The sequence below is a fragment of the Ursus arctos genome, unplaced genomic scaffold (assembly GCF_023065955.2).
Source record: "Ursus arctos isolate Adak ecotype North America unplaced genomic scaffold, UrsArc2.0 scaffold_7, whole genome shotgun sequence".
Lineage (NCBI taxonomy): Eukaryota > Metazoa > Chordata > Mammalia > Carnivora > Ursidae > Ursus > Ursus arctos.
This window is the reverse complement of record NW_026623089.1, coordinates 65452569-65472412: the sequence shown is the minus strand read 5'-3', so window position 1 is coordinate 65472412 and position 19844 is coordinate 65452569. Positions and strand designations below refer to the sequence as shown.

Here is a 19844-nt window from a genome sequence, read left to right as displayed (position 1 = left end):
CCTCTCCTTCCTGAGAAGGGAGAGTTCCATGGGAAATGTTGGCAAAGAAAGGTGGTGGCAGTGAAAGACTGAGAATAATTGTGGGGTTGAATTGTTTCTAGGGGAAGAATTTTAGAGAACATGACTTGAGTGCTAACACCCTTCTCTACTTACAATTTTCCTTTTTGTGTGGTGCTGAGAAATTGCAGAACTATTTTTACTAAGGCATTTCTTCCTCTGATCACTCCCGGATAGTTAAAATTGTTGTTCTGTTTGGTCTTGGAGGTCACTGTCTGAAGCGTCTAGCTCTGCCCACTTGATTCTCCTTCTTAATCTTAAAAAAAGTATGCTGTCATTTGACTGGAATTCCTTGTCATGGCTTCACATTTAAAAATGTTGAGGTATTGGGGCACCTGGGTGGCTCAGTCAGTGAAACGTCTGCCTTTGGCTCAGGTCATGATCTCTGGGTCCTGGGATTGAGCCCCATATTGGGCTCCCTGCTCAGCGGGGAGTCTGCTTCTCCCTCTCCCTCTGCCCCTCCCCCCCCCTTAGGCACGCTCTCTTGCTCTCTCTCTCTCAAATAAATAAAATTTTAAAAACCTTTATATTATTGTGGGATATATTCATTGACTACTACAAAGCAGTGGTTCTGTATGTGTGTATGTGTGTGTGTATGTGTTTCAGCAGTAGATAATTTCAACCAGATGAAGAAAACATACATTGTATTAGACCCTGGTTACCATTTTACTTTTATGAAAAGCAGAATATGTTACAATATATTGTAACTATTACCTGTGCTCTGACGATCAAACTTTGGAGTCCTTACTAGATTTATTTATTTATAGAATTTTTTGGGGAAAGATGGCTCACTGCTTTGTTTTTGTGTGTGTGTGTGTGTGTTTTAAGATTTTATTTATTTGAGAGAGAGAGAGAGAGAGCCAGCAAGAGAGGGAACACAAGCAGGGGGGGTGGAAGAGGAAGAAGCAGGCTTCCAGTGGAGGAGCCTGACGCAGGGCTCGATCCCAGATCGCCGGGATCACGCCCTGAGCCGAAGGCAGAGGCTTAACGACTGAGTCACCCAGGCGCCCCTTGCTACTTTTTTTGACATCAAATACATATGGTTATGTTGGGTGAATAGCTACCGGAGTGTAGCATTTTGTATCTGATACAGAGACTAAGTATATTCAACATTCAGACCTCCCTCATTTAGATACTTTGAAACAGTCTCACAAAGTTCAAGATTCTCCACTGCTGGCATGAACAGCACAACAAAACTACAGTAGCAAAGAGAGGTCATTGATTTCAGATATGTCCATGATTTCATTTTCTTCTCATTGCAATTTTGTTTTCTAGCTGGTCCAGTTCAGATGGTAAGGATGATCCAATTGAAGTATCTAAAGACAGTATATTTGTGAAAATCTTACAGAAACTTTTGAAAGATGGTAAGTGGTTTGTTAATATTGGAAGTTATAGCATCAGTCCTCAGTTTTAGAAAACTGAGAATAACGGGCATTTGCCAAGGTGTCAATGCCAGAGCAGTTTAAGATTAAACAGTATCATACTCAGATTTGTTTAAAATGAAGGAAGGTTTTTCTTCTTTCCTCTCCCAATTGGGGGAGTATGTGTCAAGATGAAGTCTCTGTCTGCATGGGTCCTGGTGGACTGCAGTGGCCACAGTCTCCACGCTGACTCAGTTGGACAACAAATGGATTCAAATGTTGGTTGTTACACCAAAAATCTGTATGATGGAACTAACCATTTCCTTTAATTTTTCAGTTAACTCTTGTGAAGATTGAAAACTTGAAATGACATATAAATGAGAAATAACTTTTTGATATATAACTGACCGTACTATACTGAATTACAAATTACAAAATCCTTTTACAAATCCATTTTGGACGTTAACACTCTAAAATTCATTTTAGGAACAAAATAAAAAGAAATAAGAGACTATGTTTTGTACCTAAAAGAGTGAGCAAAATTCCATTTGCTGATTGAGACACCAATTAGGTAAAGAAGCTTTTATGGATAAAATGCTATTTTCAAGGGGAATATGAAGCAGAGGATACAGATGACCCTTGAACAAGGTGTGGATGAGGGGCACTGACCCCCAACACAGTTGAAAATTCACATACAACTTTTGACTTCCTAAAAACCTCACTAATGTTAGCCTGCTATTGACCGGAAGCCTTACCAATAACATAGTTAACACATACTTTTCATGGTATTATATATTGTATTCTTACAATAAGATAAATTAGAGAAAAGAAATTATTATTGAGAAATACATTTACAGTACTGTACCGTAGCGAAAAAATTTGCGGGTATGTGGACCCATGCAGTTCAAACCTGTGTTGTTCAAGGATCCACTGTATTTACTTTCACCTTTTTTTTTTTCATATTACTGGGAGCTTAATATATGGAGAGTGTTACACTAGAGATGAGCAGTTTTGCACATTTTATACATGTGTGGCTCATATTTATTATAGAATGCTCTATCAAAATGTGTCATATTAAATTCAGGCAATGTGCAAAATAGGCTTAGTGTTTACAGTCTTCTGCAAATATAAGGATACTCTATTTTATACCAAATGGAAAAAATACACAGTGGTAAGTTATTGTAAATTCAGTCCCTCTAAATGGATAGGACTTTTATCCATCATACTGATATTTACACACATTCAAAAGTTTTCTGTACATATATATGCAAGATATATTATTTGATCTACATAAAACATGACAAAGCCAGTGCCTGGTACATAGTAGTCACTCAAGAGACATTTGTCCTTTGAATGCCTACAAGTATTTTGCAGACTCATAGCCCCAACTCCTCTATAATGGATTGTATTCTGCAGTCTTCTGTTTTAGAATTGCTGGCTTAACCAGGGCACGTGAAGGGGGACCCTTAGGAAAGTAGTGTGAAATGAACCACCCCCACCAGTATTCTGAGGTGAAACAGAAGCAAAGTCTCAGCCTTTGCGTGTTGGAACTTTTGTTTTACAGCCCATCTGCAGTGGTCTCTTAGCATTACTTTTCAGATTTTTAGTCTCCTTTTGTAAGTGATCCAATGAAAATGTAATTCTCTGACTAGATTACTTGAAACTTGCTCAGAGTTGATCTGGACTTTTATTTTGAAAAAGGGATACTTGATCATCCTACCATGACACATTTAATAGTGCATTCTTTTTCAAAGATGAGCAAATAACACAAAGGTCAATTAAGCCTTTTCATTGTCACAAAATAAATAAAAATCAAAAATGAAATATTGAAAGGATATAGCAAAGGAACCTGTCTTTTGTTTGAAAGTATCTTTGAAATACTTGAAATTCAGAAAGAACTGAAATGCACCTATAAGACTTTCTCTTTTCTGTATTTGGAAATGAAGAAATAACTGGTTATGGTTGATTGCTCTGTACTGCTGGAGAGATTTTCCATTTGAGCCTAATTATTAGAAAGCATTTGGACCCAAATCTGATGCTTTCCATGAAGTTTTGTCTCATAAAAGTGCCACAGGATTGAATGTGGCTAATTAATGTGTTTAGTGCTGTTTAAAGATGACTTTGCTATTTTTGTTATTCTTAGATTATAAATCATAGATGAACAACAGGAATGGAAAGTTGTGATTTTTACAGAAAAAATTATTAAATTATGACCAAAAGACAAAAACAAATAGAAACTATTATTTTTTTTTTTTTTAAGATTTATTTATTTGACAGAGATAGAGACAGCCAGCGAGAGAGGGAACACAAGCAGGGGGAGTGGGAGAGGAAGAAGCAGGCTCACAGCGGAGGAGCCTGATGTGGGGCTCGATCCCAGAACGCCGGGATCACACCCTGAGCCGAAGGCAGACACTTAACCGCTGTGCCACCCAGGCGCCCCGAGTAGAAACTATTATATAAATAAATAAACATATATACCCAAATGAAAGGCATATATACTTATTATAACAAGAAGTTAAAAGACATTTATTTTTGGAACTTTTTAATAATATAGCTACTATATACAATAGTGAATGTTTTTAAAGGTTAGATCCTGAAGGTAGAGAGAGCCTCATATTTCGTAAGCTCTGGCAGCCAACAATTCAGCTTGTGGAAAGAATTCATCCTACAGATACATTTAACTTACCCACATGGAGCTTTTCAGTTTGCTTTTATATATTATTGAGGTACATTATACACACAAAATACACATATTGTTACATGGGCTTTAAATTTTTTTCTAATTAGTTACCAGCATTGAATAGTTGAGAAGGGTTCTTACAAAAGTCTTACTTTCTTAATTCTCTTAAGAATCAAAATATTGGGACGCCTGGGTGGCTCAGTCGTTAGGCGTCTGCCATCGGCTCAAGGCATGATCCCGGCGATCTGGGATCGAGCCCCACATCAGGCTCCTCCGCTGGGAGTCTGCTTCTTCCTCTCCCACTCCCCCTGCTTGTATTCCCTCTCTCGCTGGCTGTCTCTGTCAAATAAATAAATAAAATCTTAAAAAAAAAAAAAAAAAGAATCAAAATATTGGCCTAAACTGGACTGAAATATTGTCCTGGCAACAGTCAACGATCTCATGAGTGCTGCCCCCTTTGGGTAAGGCGTTGGCTCTTAAGTTTACCAAGATGGCCTAGACCACCTTCCTCATACCACCGGCAGAGTTTCGACCCCTGCTGTGAAGAAAGAAATCCATCAAATAGTAGTTCTAAGCGGAGGGCATGCACGATAAAAATAGAAGCCAGATAAGATGTTAATGTTTTTTAGAAATTTTTAGAAATTAATGCATTTTCACAAGTGTAGTGCTGTTTTACAGACAAAAAGTCTCTATTGAAACTATTTCAGTTGTAATAAATGATCTTTAATTATTTGGATTTATACTCCTAACATTTATTAACCCAGATTTTTATTATGTAACAGTGAAGTACAAAAAATGGTGCTAGGCACTTTGAAGGTATTGAAAAAGAAACAGTATTTGATTTTGAGAACCTTATGCTAACAAATTATAAAATATTGTCTTATTAATTGAAAAATTTTTTCCAGTTTTATCAAGTGAGAAAATTGTACATACCTTTTTGTAACTACACAGATCCTAATTCCAGCAGTTGCGTTTCATCGGTGCTCATTGGCTTTCCAGCTTGATAGAGTTCTAATGAAGAAATGATTCTTCACCTGTCTCATTTCAGACTGTAATGTCTTTTGAGACACTGGAGCTAGCTTTCATGATCCTATTCTACTAAGTTATTTCCCTGTATATATAATTGGATATATATATCTAATATATGTAATTGTTGAAATACTTGAATAATTATATATTATATATTTGTTTGAAATACTTGTTTTCAGGTGATTATTAGTTAAAAACCTCCACATTGAAGAAATGACTTCAGCTGTGGAGAAAAATGAAAGTACTTTAATCAGACTTTAATCAGATTGGCTGTTTTGACCACTAGGGGGGAAAAAACACTCAAGCAACCTCTTCTAAGTAAAGAATGTCCTGTTGTTAGACCTGCAAGCATGTTTGACAGTGGAAGGAATTTAGAACAGAGTATTTCCCAATAGTGGAGGGACATCATATTTTAAATAGGAGCACAGATGTTGTTATCATTCATCATCTTCATTCTTTTGGGAGTTTTATGAAAATGAAAAAGGACTGTTGGTGTTTGTGTTGATAGGCATTCAGCTCAGCGAGTACCTGCCAGAGGTGAGAGACCTCCTGCAAGCAGACCAGCTGGGAAGCCTGAAGTCTAATCCTTACTTTGAGTTTGTTTTGAAAGCAAACTATGAATATTATGTTCTGGGACAAATGTAACTTTTTCTAAAAATGGTCACTCTTCCTGAAAATTTGTGTAAGCGTGTTCTTATAAAAATCTTGGCCTTAAACATCGAAAAATGTGCACAGTTTTATAACATGTATTGCTGAATTTTGTGTACTTTATTTGAAAGCTGCTACAAAACAGCTGTGTGACTGTGGTTTTGGGTTTTTGTTACAAGATATTTTCTCTCCTCCCTTTTCCATCTAAAAGGTATCACTTGTTATTTCCACGCTCGCTGCCCTTTCTCTTCTCATTCTGTCAGGGGTTCTGGAGTTCTTACTCTGGTTCTGGCTACTTATATGCACAAATCACTTCTCGGCCTGTTTCTGTAACTCTCAACATGACAGGATTGCACTGATTGTCTCTGAAATGGCTGTAACTCTGCACTGAAGAGAATCTGGAGTATTTGGTGTCTGTTTTGGGTTTGGGCTAGCGGGAGATACGTAGTAACATGATGTCAGATTTGTTGTCTTGCTGTAGGACTAAAGACTAAACAAGCCATGATTCATGTGAGCTTGAAAACTGATTAATTCATTGGGAATATATTAAACATTTCTACATAAATAATAGAGTATTAGTGAGAGAAGTGAATAAGACCCTTAAGTGTTTTCTAACCTATCTGTAAGTTACCATATAATAAGTTTATTGTATTAATGTTAGTTACAATTTTTCAGGATGGGGATTCAATTAGCTTCATGTATTTTCAAGGTGATTACCACAGTCTAATGTAAAGCATGTGTTACACTAGAAGCCATTATGGGTTTTCTTAATATGACATCTGATTTTCTTTTTTTTTTTTTTTAAGAGTTTTGTTTTTTTGTTGTTTTTTTTTTTTCTGACATAGACAGAGACAGCCAGCGAGAGAGGGAACACAAGCAGGGGGAGTGGGAGAGGAAGAAGCAGGCTCCCAGCGGAGGAGCCTGATGTGGGGCTCGACCCCAGAACGCCGGGATCACGCCCTGAGCCGAAGGCAGACGCTTAAGGACTGAACCAACCAGGCGCCCCAACAATAACGTGTTTTTGAAAGTGAGCAGCCAGCTTTGTGTGCTGGTATGTTTTAAGAATTTGTGAATATGGGGCACCTGGGTGGGTCAGTTGGTTAAGTGTCTGCCTTCGGCTCAGGTCATGATCTCAGGGTCCTGGGATCGAACCCCGCATGGTGGGGGGGGGGGTCCCTGCTCAGCGGGGAGTCTGCTTCTCCTGCCTCTCCCCCTGCTTGTGCGCTCTCTGTCTCTCCCTCTCAGATGAATTTAAAAAAGCGTGCGTGGGTCAAGGATGAAGGCAGAACTGGAGGTGCACGTAGGGGACTTGCTGAACCCCCCCAGTGAGGTAAAAGGCTCCTGCTACCCTCCGTTGTAGGGATTTCATTTTTGAAGAAAACTTCACAACTGGATTGTTGCTTTTACTTTGGGGTCTGAATCAGAGTCCGGCAGTGTATCGCCCACAGGCACACGAGGCTGCTGGTAGACTGTGCAGCGCATTTCTCCTTGGAGGCCGATTGCTTTCTCTGAGAACAGAAACGGAAGGAAAGCCACACCATAATGTCAGATTCCCTTCGTAATCTGTTGTAATCCAGCATATTTGTACATGTTGAGTTTGGTAACTACAGAAATATTAATGTAGTCCCACCTGCGTATTCCTAGACCTTTAATTTGCAGAATGCATGTATTTGAGAGAGAGTATGAGTGGGGGAGGAGCAGAGGGACAAGCAGACCCCCCCAATGAGCAGGGATCCCAACACACGGGGCTCAGTCCCAGGACCCTGGGATCATGACCTGAGCCAAAGGCAGACAGTTAACAGCCACCCAGGTGCCCTAATTAATTCTAAAATTTAAAAAAACACAAACAAAAAAACCTGTAGAAAATGCGAAACCTATTTTTTAAAAATGTGGAAGAATATAAAGCCCTGTAATCCCACCAGCTAGAAATAGCTTCAGTTTGAAATGTATCTTAGGGCCATCCGGCTGGCTCAGTTGGAAGAGTATGCAACTCTTGATGTCAGTTATGAGTTCGAGCCCCATGTTGGGTGTAGAGATTCCTTAAATAAACTTTTAAAAAGTGCCATGTATCTTGGACTGTTTGGGACTGTGCACACTGTGTGTTCTGTAACCTGGTGTATGTTGTGAGCGTCTCCACGTATCCTTAATCCAGTGTTTCCCAGTTTTTTTCCCATTGTCATTCCTGAGAACTCGACACAGTTTTGCCCTAATCATTCCACCCCATCCCCCCCGAAAGTGTAATACTGCGGCTATTCTGTATATTTTGTTTATGTGCTTTGCTTCTGGAGGCCACAAATCATTGTAATATCTAACTTAAGATTTTTTTCACACCCTCAAGAAACACTCCACCCCCTTCAAAAATGCATGTCTTCACGATTCTTCAAGATACAATTTTTTAATGACCGTGTGGCTGTGCCATGCTTTATTTAATTGTTCTCTGCCTCCTTGACGATCTGAACACTTGAATTAATCGTTTTGATTTGGGTTTGGGTTGGGTTTTTTAATTTATTTTTGCCATTTTAGATAATACTAGAATAAATTTTTGTACAAAAATCTGTGTGCACTCCAAATTCCTATAAAATTACATGACTTCCTGTTCAGTTTGTGATGATGTTGACATGTTTAGCAAACAGTCTAATAATTTCAAATGTCCTTTGCTCTCCTCTTCTACCGTCTCACCCCCTCACCTCCTCCGAACACTCGGAAGAAAGATACTGTGCTATTTATTGAGTGTTTATGTCCCAGGCACTTACCTACTTTTAATCTTCACGTCAGTGTTAAGGAGTAGGTAGTGTCCTCAGTTGAGAATATGGAGTCTTTCTTGAAGTGAGCTATCCAAGGTCACATAGCCAGTCAGAAGGGGAGGAGGACACACCCAGAAATACTTCACTGCAAAGTGCAAGCTTTTAACCCACTTATTATGCTGGACATGAGGAGGTAGTAGGGTGGGGGCCAGAGGGCTGACGGCTCCAGTGGAATGATTAGGCCCATAGAGATGGCCAAGGCAGAAGCCATGACTCCATTGCAGGATGTCTTTGTCCCCTCGTTGGAAAAGGTCCCTTAAGGATCTGTTATGTTTCCAGGACCAAACCAAGTGTTGGGGAGGATTAAAGGAAGGTAGAAAGCAGTTCCCACCCTGCCCTGACTACTGGTGGGAGAGAGAGTCACCCAAGCCCCAGCTGTGAGACCTGGGAGTGTGGTCTAGCTCATTGAGCCTTGCTGTTCTGATTCTTAAAACTGAATGACTAGTACCTATCTTATTTACCTCCGAATAGTTAAAAGCCTACATGCTTTTAACAATATGAAAGCATAAAAAGTGTTTTATGAATTCATATTTGTGATTTTTTTTTGAGAGAGAAGAAGCAGGGGGAAGGAGCAGACTCCCTGCCGAGCAGGGAGCCTGACACGGGGCTCGATCCCAGGTCCCCAAGACCATGACCTGAGCCGAAGGTGCCCCTGAATTCATATTTGAATTGATAGGAAACGATAGAAGGCTTAGACCCGGCGAGAGTGGGGCATACAGGCTTGTGAGGAGCTCAGGGTATAGGGCTGCGGAGGAGGAAGCTGTGAACCCACAGCCGAGTAGCGGCACAAGGTGTCAGAGTTGCAGCAGCTACGCTGCACCTGAAAACTTAGAAGCAGACACTGTCTCTCGAGCATACCCTACATGGCCGAGCTTTACTTCGTGATAGTTCTCAAAAGGGTATGCAGGCAGTCACCCGCTTATCAGGCAAGAGCCGGGCACTGGTGTGTTCCCCAAAAGTGTACATGTATGGAGACAGTTTTTCCACTCGCCCGTTAGGTCTGTTCCCTAGGCCAATGAGAATTCAACAAGACCAGAATGGACTGGGTGGCCCCATAGTGACCTGTCAGAGACTATTTAAACAGCCCCAACCGTGGGCAGAAAGCAGCTGTCTGGCCCGGGTTCTCAGCGTCCCGTCCCCCCGCCCAAGGTTTGCGGTACTAGCCAGTCTCTTTCCTCCTGAGGTTTTTCTTGTGTGTTTGAAGCTCAGACTCTGGGCTTAGAAAAGCTTGCTATAGAAGAGAGGGACTGCACTGAACAGGAGTTTTGGAAAATATTGACAACCCCGTTCCCCTTTAAAATATCAAATTCTTGGGTGTTCTTCCTACTTTCTGGCCAAAATTTACGCTTTTCCCTTTATATTGTACCTATAGTGCATTTGCCAGTTGATTTTTTTTCTAGTCTCTTCACTACCCACTGACAGCAGGACATGAGGTATTAAAAATGAAATGTAGTTTAGTCACTCATTCTCTAAAATAATTGAAAAAGTTAAATGCAAGACCACAGTAGCTTTTAGCTGACCCTTCACACTCACTACGTAAGCCCCGTACTAAACCAAACTGCTCTTTAATTGGCTGATGGTTTTAGGAAGAGCCACCATGATGTGGGCTACGCAGCAGGGTTTCATGTGCGTCTATGCCCCTCCTCCAGAGATTCCACACCTGTCCCAGCTGTCCAGTTCCACTACCAAATGTGAATTGCAACTATTTTGGGAACACTTAAGCACATCAGAAAAATGAATGATTCCATTTTATTTGTACCACGTCACTGATGTACCCCCTCAAAGCATGTCACTGAGTTCATCACAGAAAACCGTGTCTCCTTGTGCCTTCTACGGCGGGCTTAGGACTGCGCGTGCTCCCCCAGCCCCTGCCAAAAAAAGAGAAAATGTGAGACCGGCACCAACTGGATAACCTCCTCTGACCCTCACTCCACCTTACCATAAGTAGATCCAAATCCTTCTAGAAAATTTGAAAGGCATATCCCCATGTATCAGTGGTATAAATAGAACGGCTTCAGCAGCCCCTGGGATGGTGACTCTCCAAGGTGGACTGGAAGCGGCCTGGCCTTGGCGAGGCATCACCCTCTAAATATAAAGATGAGTTCGTTCAGCCTTTGCAGAAGGAAAAATTGTTACCCATCCTAGAGTGCGATGTCCTTGTCCTCTCTACAGGGAGGAAGGTCGGGCAAGGTTTCATTTAGTAAGGGCGCTTCACCCATTCCACCACTGGGTCGTGGGTGGTGACCCTTGCCTTTCAGTCCCAGGACAGGGACACTCTTAGCCCCACTAACGACCCCACCAGGTCAGTCCGGGAGAAAGAGAACACCCCCCCAAATTCACTCCCTTCATGAACGTCCGGGTGCGCTGCGCGTCACAGGCGAACAGTCCGGGTGCCCTGGCTTTGCGCCTGGCGCTGCCAGAGCCGCCGACCCGGGCTGTCCCCGGGAGCCCTGCGCCTCCTCCTCCTCCTCCTCCCCGCCTCTCCGGCCTCTCGTCCCGCCGCCAGTTGTCTGGCCCGCGACAGCTGCGCGCCCTCCCGCCGCCGGTGGCCCTCTCCGCGGTGGGGGCGGGGGCCGACTTGGGTCAGCCCTGTGAATTGGGTAGTTCAGGGGTGGAGAGGGAGAAATGAAGCTCACTGGCGGGGGACGGTCTCCTTCCTCCGCTTCCTGGGACACCGTGTGACTGCTCCCCCGTCTTGTCCCACCACTGGGACACGGTTCCCTCCTCCCTGTAGCCGCGCGTGGGGTTTTGGGGATCCGAGTAAACCCAAAGAAGGGTTGAAATGTGGGAGGCACCCTTCCGAGCGCCCAGTGCGAGCAGAGCGGACCGGGTGGAGAGGCCTTTCAGACAGGTGCAGCTCCGGGAGCGCAGGCGCACACTCGCACCCACTGGCGCGCGCGGTGACCCTCGCCCCACCCCATCCCCTCCGGCGGGCAACTGGGCCGGGTCGGGAGGGGCCGACCAGCCGGGGAGACTCTCCATATACGGCCCGGCCCGCGTTACCTGGGCTCGGGCCAGGCCGCTCCTTCTTTGGTCAGCGCAGGGGACCCGGGCCGGGGCCCAGGCCGCGAGCCGGCTGGGGGAGGGGGCTCTAGTGCCCAACACCCAAATATGGCTCGAGAAGGGGAGCGACATTCCTGCGGGGCGGCGCGGGGGGGACGCCCGCGGGCTATATAAAACCTGAGCGCGAGGACCAGCGGCCACCGCAGCGGACAGCGCCGAGAGAAGCCTCGCTTCCCTCCCGCGGCGACCGGGGCCCGAGCCGGAGAGCAGCAGGTGTAGCCACCCGCCCAGGTAGGGCGGGAGTGGGGGAGGGGACCGGGGACAGGAGAACAATAGGACAGGGGGACAAGGTGACAGGGTACCACCGAGGGGAGCCTGGAGAACTCAGGGGTAGAACCCAACCAACTCATTTGATCAGCTCCAAGGCCTACTTTCTGCCCCCTGAGTCTGGGTCCTCAGAGCCACATGCGCTTTATAGAGGAGTCAGGACACAATCAGTTTTTGGAAATCTCCAAACTTATCCCCAGCCCCTTTGGGCTCCGCTACCTGGCGTTTAGTGTGTGCCAGGTAGATTAAAAGTTTTGCTTTCGTCGTCCCAAGGGCAATAACCTCCCAACGAAGGACAGAGCCGAAGAGTAGCAGGGGCCACAATTCTCTGGGTTGGCCATCAGGCGAAAAGGTGCCTCTGTTCTGAGCCTGGAATGTCAGGAGGGTCGGGAATGGGCCACTCCTCCCTGTATGGAGCACCAAAGCCCCTCCCACGGGCAGGTCCTTGCACCCGTATGCGTGCCCAGCGAGCAGGTATCGCCGGTCCTCACCTCCTAGGTGAGGCCGCCTAGGCGCAGAGAGAGTGGGCGCCAGCGCCTGGCTCCTGCCGCGGGGAGTCTGCAGCGAAGGCAGAGAAGTCTCGGCGGACCCTGTGCTGGGGTTCCCGGGGTGGAGAAATTCTCCTTGTGGTCGCGACGACCCTGTGCCCCTCTCCCCGTCGCAGCGCAGCCCTGAGCCTGGGGAGCGAGGCTCGGGACGGGTCCCTTCGGCTGCTCCCTTGCCGGTTGAGCGCGGATCCGGGCTGGGGGTGTCCGTCGGTCCCCAGGAAGGGAGGGCTCTCGGGCCAGCGGGACCTCCTGTGCTGACGCGCCGTGTGTCTCCACGGCCTTCCTGTCCTTTGCAGAAATCAGACACCATGTGTGACGAAGACGAGACCACCGCCCTCGTGTGCGACAATGGCTCCGGCCTGGTGAAAGCCGGCTTCGCCGGCGACGACGCCCCTAGGGCCGTGTTCCCTTCCATCGTGGGCCGCCCTCGCCACCAGGTCAGGCTGCCGCCCGGCGGAGGGCTCCGGGCCGGGGTCCCCGTGGAGCCAGGCCCCGTGTCACTCTGAGCCGCGGTAACGTGGGCGTGGTGTCTCCGCTCCGCAGGGCGTCATGGTGGGTATGGGCCAGAAAGATTCCTACGTGGGCGACGAGGCTCAGAGCAAGAGAGGTATCCTGACCCTGAAGTACCCCATCGAGCATGGCATCATCACCAACTGGGACGACATGGAGAAGATCTGGCACCACACCTTCTACAACGAGCTCCGCGTGGCCCCCGAGGAGCACCCCACCCTGCTCACCGAGGCCCCCCTCAACCCCAAGGCCAACCGCGAGAAGATGACCCAGATCATGTTTGAGACCTTCAACGTGCCCGCCATGTACGTGGCCATCCAGGCCGTGCTGTCCCTCTACGCCTCCGGCCGTACCACCGGTGAGTGCGCGCGGCCCCGGCCCCACCCCCCGCTCCCGCTTGCCGCCGGCGCCGGCCGACTGGCGCCCGCTCACTCCCCGCCGTGTCCCCCGCCCTGCCCCACGCGCAGGCATCGTGCTCGATTCTGGCGACGGCGTCACCCACAACGTGCCCATCTATGAGGGCTACGCCCTGCCGCACGCCATCATGCGCCTGGACCTGGCCGGCCGCGACCTCACCGACTACCTGATGAAGATCCTTACTGAGCGTGGCTACTCCTTCGTGACCACAGGTGCGCGGCGCTCCGGGCACCCCGGGCGTGCTGGGTGGCGCGCGGGCCCCGGGGCCCTACACTGAGCGCTCTTCTCCTGCCCCTGCCCCCCCACAGCTGAGCGCGAGATCGTGCGCGACATCAAAGAGAAGCTGTGCTACGTGGCCCTGGACTTCGAGAACGAGATGGCCACGGCCGCCTCCTCCTCCTCCCTGGAGAAGAGCTACGAGCTGCCTGATGGTCAGGTCATCACCATCGGTAACGAGCGCTTCCGCTGCCCGGAGACGCTCTTCCAGCCCTCCTTCATCGGTGAGTCCCGCTCGCCGGCCTCCCCGGGAGCCCTGGGACAGCGCCCGTCCCCGCGCGTCCCCGCCCGTCCCCCGGGTCGCCCCCCGCCGGCTCACGCTCCTCCCTGCGGCCCCCAGGCATGGAGTCGGCGGGCATCCATGAGACCACCTACAACAGCATCATGAAGTGCGACATCGACATCAGGAAGGACCTGTACGCCAACAACGTCATGTCGGGGGGCACCACCATGTACCCGGGTATCGCTGACCGCATGCAAAAGGAGATCACGGCGCTGGCCCCCAGCACCATGAAGATTAAGGTGGGCGGCGGCCCGCGCCCCTGCCCGCGCGTGGGCTCCGGGGTGCGGGCTTCGCCCTCCTGACGCGCTCACTGTCTTACAGATCATCGCCCCACCTGAGCGCAAGTACTCGGTGTGGATCGGCGGCTCCATCCTGGCCTCGCTGTCCACCTTCCAGCAGATGTGGATCACCAAGCAGGAGTACGACGAGGCCGGCCCCTCCATCGTCCACCGCAAATGCTTCTAGACCCCATTCCACCAACAGCGCTCGAATTCTCCTCAGGACGACACATCTGCTCAGGTTGCAGGTGGCTGACCTCGAGTCACCGCGCAGCAACTTTGTCTCTAACAACTTGAGTTGCTGCCGCCGCAACCAGACGCAATGTTTATAACGTGTACATACATTAACTTATTTACCTCATTTTGTTATTTTTAAAACAAAGCCCTGTGGAAGGAAATGGAAAACTTGAAGCATTAAACTCAGCCATTCTGTCTGTTGCATAAAGTGTTTGTTGTGTTTATTTGCCGGGGGTGGGAAGTGGCGGGGGTGGGGGTGGGGTGACAGGAGAGGAAGGGGGGCCCCATCTTCTTGTGTCACTTTCCACAGTACTCGGAATGAGTGCTCTCCTTGCCACACCATTAGTTAAGTCTTCCCACGCTCACGGTTTCCCCCTCTGGATCAGATCCATTCCCAAACACTGGCAGGCCGGTCAAGGGCCCGACCTGGCCCTCCGGTGTGTGGTGAGGAACCCCTCCCTCTGCAGGGCGCTGCAGTGAGCAGCAGGCTCTAGGGTGGCCGCGGGGCGGGTGGCTCTGGTCAGCCGCAGGCATCGGGCGCTGTCCACGGTGCTGGAGCCCGAGAGCCTCTCCCTCTACCGCGGGTCCGGCACTCCCTTAAGGAAATCAGTATCCCCCCCCCGCTTTTTTTAATAATATTTTTTTATTATATTATGTTAGTCACCATACAGTACATCCCTAGTTTTTGATGTAAAGTTCCATGTTTCATTACTTGCGTATAACACCCAGTGCTCCATGCAATACGTGCCCTCCTTAATACCCATCATCAGTCTATCCCATTCCTCCACCTCCCTCCCCTCTGAAGCCCTCAGTTTGTTTCCCAGAGTCCATAGTCTCTCATGCTTCATTCCCCCTTCTGTTTACCCCCCTTTCATTCTTCCCTTCCTTCTCCTACCAATCTTCCTATTTCTTATGTTCCATAAATGAGTGAAACCATATGATAATTGTCTTTCTCTGCTTGACTTATTTCACTTAGCATAATCTCCTCCAGTCCCGTCCATGTTGCTGCAAATGTTGGGTAATCGTTCTTTCTGATGGCTGAGTAATATTCCATTGGATATATGGACCACAACTTCTTAATCCAGTCATCTGTTGAAGGGCATCTCGGCTCCTTCCACAATTTAGCTATTGTGGACAATGCTGCTATGAACATTGGGGTGCATATGGCCCTTCTCTTCACTACGTCTGTAACTTTGGGGTAAATACCCAGTAGTGCAATGGCTGGATCAGAGGGTAGCTCAATTTTTAACTTTTTAAGGGACCTCCACACTGATCTCCAAAGTGGCTGTACCAACTTGTATTCCCACCAACAATGTAGGAGGGATCCCCTTTCTCCACATCCTCTCCAATAATTGTTGTTTCTTGCCTTGTCAATTTTTGCCATTCTAACTGGCGTAAGGTGGTATCTCAATGTGATTTTGATTTGAATTTCCCTGATGGCTAATGATTTTCAACATTTTTTCTACTGAATCTTGAGATCTAACTGGAGGGGTTGTGTTCTGCATTTAATGAACCAGTTTTCTTTTCTTTTTTTTTTTAAGATTTCATTTATTTATTTGACAGAGATAGAGACAGCCAGTGAGAGAGGGAACACAAGCAGGGGGAGTGGGAGAGAAAGAAGCAGGCTCATAGCGGAGGAGCCTGATGTGGGGCTCGATCCCAGAACTCCGGGATCACGCCCTGAGTCGGAGGCAGACGCTTAACCGCTGAGCCACCCAGGCGCCCCTAATGAACCAGTTTTCATTTGTAAGTGGAGACAATCACTTCTCTTCCAGACCGGGAAGTCCTTAGCTTCATGCCAAGGTGATGGTGGTATAAAAATGTACCTCTTCCAGGGTGGGGCTGGGGAGGAGCATTGCACAGAGGTGGGAGCAGGGTGGGGAAGGACAGCGCCTGCTGGGCATGCACGGACACCCAGGGCAGCCCAGCAAGGGAGTGTCTGCAGGGAGTGGAGCTGAGACTGGCACTGGAAGAAGAAGGGTAAATAAGGGAGGAGGAACACCACCCCCGCCTTCCCACCACTGGCCATGTTCTAAAGTCACAAAACATACTAACAGAGGCAAATTTCTATGGGAGATCATAGTACCTACTTGTTTAAAAAACAGCTTAATGGGGGCGCCTGGGTGGCGCAGTCGTTAAGCGTCTGCCTTCGGCTCAGGGCGTGATCCCAGAGTTCTGGGATCGAGCCCCATGTCAGGCTCTTCCGCTGGAAGCCTGGTTCTTCCTCTCCCACTCCCCCTGCTTGTGTTCCCTCTCTCGCTGGCTGTCTCTGTCAAATAAAGAAATAAAATGTTTAAAAAAAAAAAAAACAGCTTAATGTTTTCTAGTCAAGATTAGCAAGGACAGTGGTACTTAAATAAAATAGATTCTGACTCAAAGAAGGTAATAAATTTTTTGAAAATAAGTTTATAAGTAGAATTAACGATATGCAATGTTATAGGCCACATAGCCACATGTTTATTCATTCTCTCCTTCTATGGCCTATTGAAAAGTTTCTGAACTCCTTGAGGCCTCTATGGTGGGAACACTGCCAAACCCAGATATCAAGAAAATCAGTAATTCAGTATAGAATTTAAAATTTTAATAAAGCAAGTCTATGATGCCATGTGTTATTGCCCAATGAAGGGTGGATAAAAGTTAAAAATGGGCTGGGTTCTAGTCTCTCAGAGAAATCTAGGTTTTATTGATAATGACGTATACGTAGGCTATCTGAGCAAACCAAACCCACATACACACAGACTGAATAATTCACGTAGCCAGCAGCCTGGAAAAATGTCAGAGTTACACGAGTTAGCTAATGGCCATGGTAAGCGTTTTTTAACCAAAACCGAAAATCACTTAATTAAAATTTCAGTAAGGTATGTGAGGAGATAATGACGCATTTCTCCTGTGATCCTAATCACTACATGACTCATGGTCATTTGGAGCTCACAGAAGTTTTCAATATAATCTGGTAGCCTTTCCCTGTGCACTACCTTTGACACTGCTCTTCTACTGAAAATAATGTGCAAGTATTATTAATGCTGTGGTTTCACTGGAAATGTGCCAAATCTAAAAATTATTTTCCTTACTGACACTTCTCTAAAAACAACAACAACAACAAAACATCACACATTTTATTAGTGTTCTGTCATCTTTCCTGCTTTCCTATTAGTTATGAGTATAGGTATTTGGTAAATTGTATTACCTGTATTTGCCCTGGAAGAGGATGTTGGGTGTGGTATAGTAAAGAATGAGTCTTTTGAAAATGTGTATCTAGAGCATATACAAATGTTTGTGCTGCATGAGGGGAGAAATAACTGAGTCCAGCAGCTCTAAGAGTGTTTGTAGTAATAGGAACCACAAAGTCCCTGTATGGTGGCAGTGGAGCGACTAATATTACTTCTGATTCCCCAACTGAACAGCAGTCTCAGAGAATCAATTTTTGGAGCTGTGAGAGAACTGAAAACAAAAAATTCCCCCCACCCATTGCTTATGGTGTGTTTCCTTAGACTTGGCAGTGGGACTTATCAGCGCTCTTATTTCCTTCTCACAAAAGCTTGTGAAGTTGCTACCAATTTGTTTTCATTACATCTATATTACTAGCGTTCAGTTGAAGAAAGAAGGAATAGTGAAGAATATGAGAAGAGAGATGTGTCAGGATTAAAAAGAAGGATTAACGTTGAGTGGGAGAAATGAAACGATCCAGTACCACAGTCAACCCTAAGCTCTATCATTAAAACCTGTGGAAGTTCGAATTGGACCATGGACTATCAGGGTCCCTCCCAGCTGCATCTGTCCCCTGACCTATTATTCCAGATGTGGCAGAACCCACAAAAGGTTAATGAAATATTTTGTTGCCCCTCTACCATTTACAGGGCGTACAGAGGGTAAGAAATGGTCCCAACCTTGAGAGTTTGGTGTCATGATCCCTAATATCGCTGGGCACTTATCCCTTGACTCTGATTACCACAAAGCGTGTCGGAGCTCCCGGAGGCAGGGCCCACTCTGCACTGTGACCGTCAAATGTTGTGGACACAGTGGCTGCTTTGTAGCCTGTTCAGCCACTTGCCACTCTGAGGCTGGCTTCTCTCCCATTGTTTTCTGACAAGGCTGGATGGGTTCCAAATATGGGTTCTTATGGGGAAACACATCCTTCATTGTGCTCAAGAGGGTCTGCCCTGCCTCTGGTGTTGGGGACACAGAGTAGCACTGCCTCTTACTGGGCAGTGCCTCAGCCCTGAGGACTGGAGGCGGAAATGGGCTCGTGCCACAGACCCGCACTGCCGTGTGGGCATTTGTGTGGTCAGCTTACCTACCTGACTGCTTCGTTCTCCTCTTTGTCTCATTTCTGTCACTTTCATTTCCTTTCTGTCCTGTACTGTCCTTTGGAAGACATCCATTTCAGCACCGTTGATACATCATAGTTCTTTTGAGTAATTACCATAAGCCGATGATCTGTCTCAAGTGCAGCTGTCAGAAAAAAGCGGAGAAAGTCTGGCTTTGGTGGCGCTCTGTCTGGGTAGGCAGCACAGTAGGAACCACGGGATTCTGGGCCACCTGCCTCCTTGTCACCCACAGCCAGAGCCAGCTCCCAAGCCGTCATGGGCTGTACCTTCGAAGGTGGTTTAGGGAGGCAAAGGCAGCTGGAGGTTAGTCAGATGTGAATGAGGAACATGTTGGGCTTCACCAAGGGTGGTCCTGTCACACGGGAAGCTGGAGGACCTGTCACTGGGTGAAGGAGCCCCGAGCCCTCTGATTGACCCTGCCCCTCTTATCCGTTTCTTAATGGCTTCTCCTGATAATGAACAGTTTCTGAGAGCGATATGTGAGTGAGTCAAAGACAGATTGTGGAAGGTGAAAGGATGATGCCGGTGGTTCTCATGTGGGTCAGTAGCATCAGGATTGCCTTTTCGTCACTGCCCGTCACTGTGCAGAGTTGCTGGTTGCTAGAGCTGACCTCAGGAATGGCAGATTCTCTATGTCCTGGGCCAAGGGGCAACCCCAACACCCTTCGATCCTTATCCTACCACATCTTCAGTTCTTTCCTTCATGGCACCTATCTTAGGATCCTGTGGTTGTTGTAACAAATTACCACAAAGTAGGTGGCTTAAAACAACAGGAGTTAACTTTTTCACAGTTCTGGAGGCTACAAGTTCAAGATCACAGTTGTGGTGGGATTGGTGTCTTTTGGGGCCTCTCTCCTCGGCTTATAGATGGCCATCTTCTCCCTGGGTCTAAATCTTCCCCCTTCCCATGTCTGGGTCCAGATTTTCTCCTTATGGAACATCGGTCATGCTGGATTTAGTGCTCACCCTAATGACTTCATTTCAATTTAATTACCTCGTTAAAGACACTACCCCTGAATACAGTCTCATTCAGAGGCACTGGGTGTTAGGATTTCAAC

The 19844-nt window shown here is 47.0% G+C and overlaps 2 protein-coding genes and 1 long non-coding RNA gene across 5 annotated transcripts in view; 2 read left to right on the top strand and 1 right to left on the bottom strand.

Moving 5' to 3' along the window:
* Positions 1 to 7837, top strand: part of NUP133 (nucleoporin 133) — a 58439-nt gene extending 50602 nt beyond the window's left edge. The window contains exons 25-26 of one of the 2 annotated variants that reach the window (XM_057308548.1): positions 1333 to 1421; positions 6621 to 7837. In XM_057308548.1, coding sequence (XP_057164531.1) covers positions 1333 to 1421; positions 6621 to 6700 — 169 coding nt within the window. In that variant the 3' untranslated portion in view covers positions 6701 to 7837. Of the gene's footprint in view, positions 1 to 1332; positions 1422 to 5635 lie in introns of both variants that reach the window. The other variant, XM_026504221.4, reaches the window with a different exon arrangement.
* Positions 7838 to 10297: 2460 nt separating this feature from the next.
* On the bottom strand, positions 10298 to 11455 carry LOC123001318 (uncharacterized). Its single transcript, XR_006410081.3, has 3 exons — positions 11216 to 11455; positions 10519 to 10664; positions 10298 to 10447 (listed from the first exon to the last, which is right to left on the bottom strand). It is a non-coding gene; the product is annotated as an uncharacterized LOC123001318 (long non-coding RNA).
* A 184-nt stretch (positions 11456 to 11639) lies between these two features.
* Positions 11640 to 14666, top strand: ACTA1 (actin alpha 1, skeletal muscle). Of its 2 annotated transcripts, none has more exons than XM_044386078.3 (7): positions 11640 to 11855; positions 12754 to 12894; positions 13001 to 13325; positions 13435 to 13596; positions 13693 to 13884; positions 14001 to 14182; positions 14265 to 14666. In XM_044386078.3, the coding sequence occupies exons 2-7, from the start codon at positions 12766 to 12768 to the stop codon at positions 14406 to 14408; spliced, it is 1134 nt and encodes a 377-aa protein (XP_044242013.1). In that variant the 5' UTR covers positions 11640 to 11855; positions 12754 to 12765; the 3' UTR covers positions 14409 to 14666. The 2 variants fall into 2 exon arrangements, with proteins under 2 accessions (XP_044242013.1, XP_026360007.2); XM_026504222.4 differs by having other exon boundaries at positions 11640 to 11873.
* The last annotated feature ends 5178 nt before the right edge of the window (positions 14667 to 19844 follow it).

Bases quoted from the DNA above. Each gene is read 5' to 3' on its own strand.
- ACTA1 (XM_044386078.3), top strand. From the start codon at position 12,766: ATGTGTGACGAAGACGAGACCACCGCCCTCGTGTGCGACAATGGCTCC. The intron at 12,895-13,000 runs GTCAGGCTGCCG...TCCGCTCCGCAG, and splicing joins TGGGCCGCCCTCGCCACCAG to GGCGTCATGGTGGGTATGGG. The intron at 13,326-13,434 runs GTGAGTGCGCGC...CCCCACGCGCAG, and splicing joins CGCCTCCGGCCGTACCACCG to GCATCGTGCTCGATTCTGGC.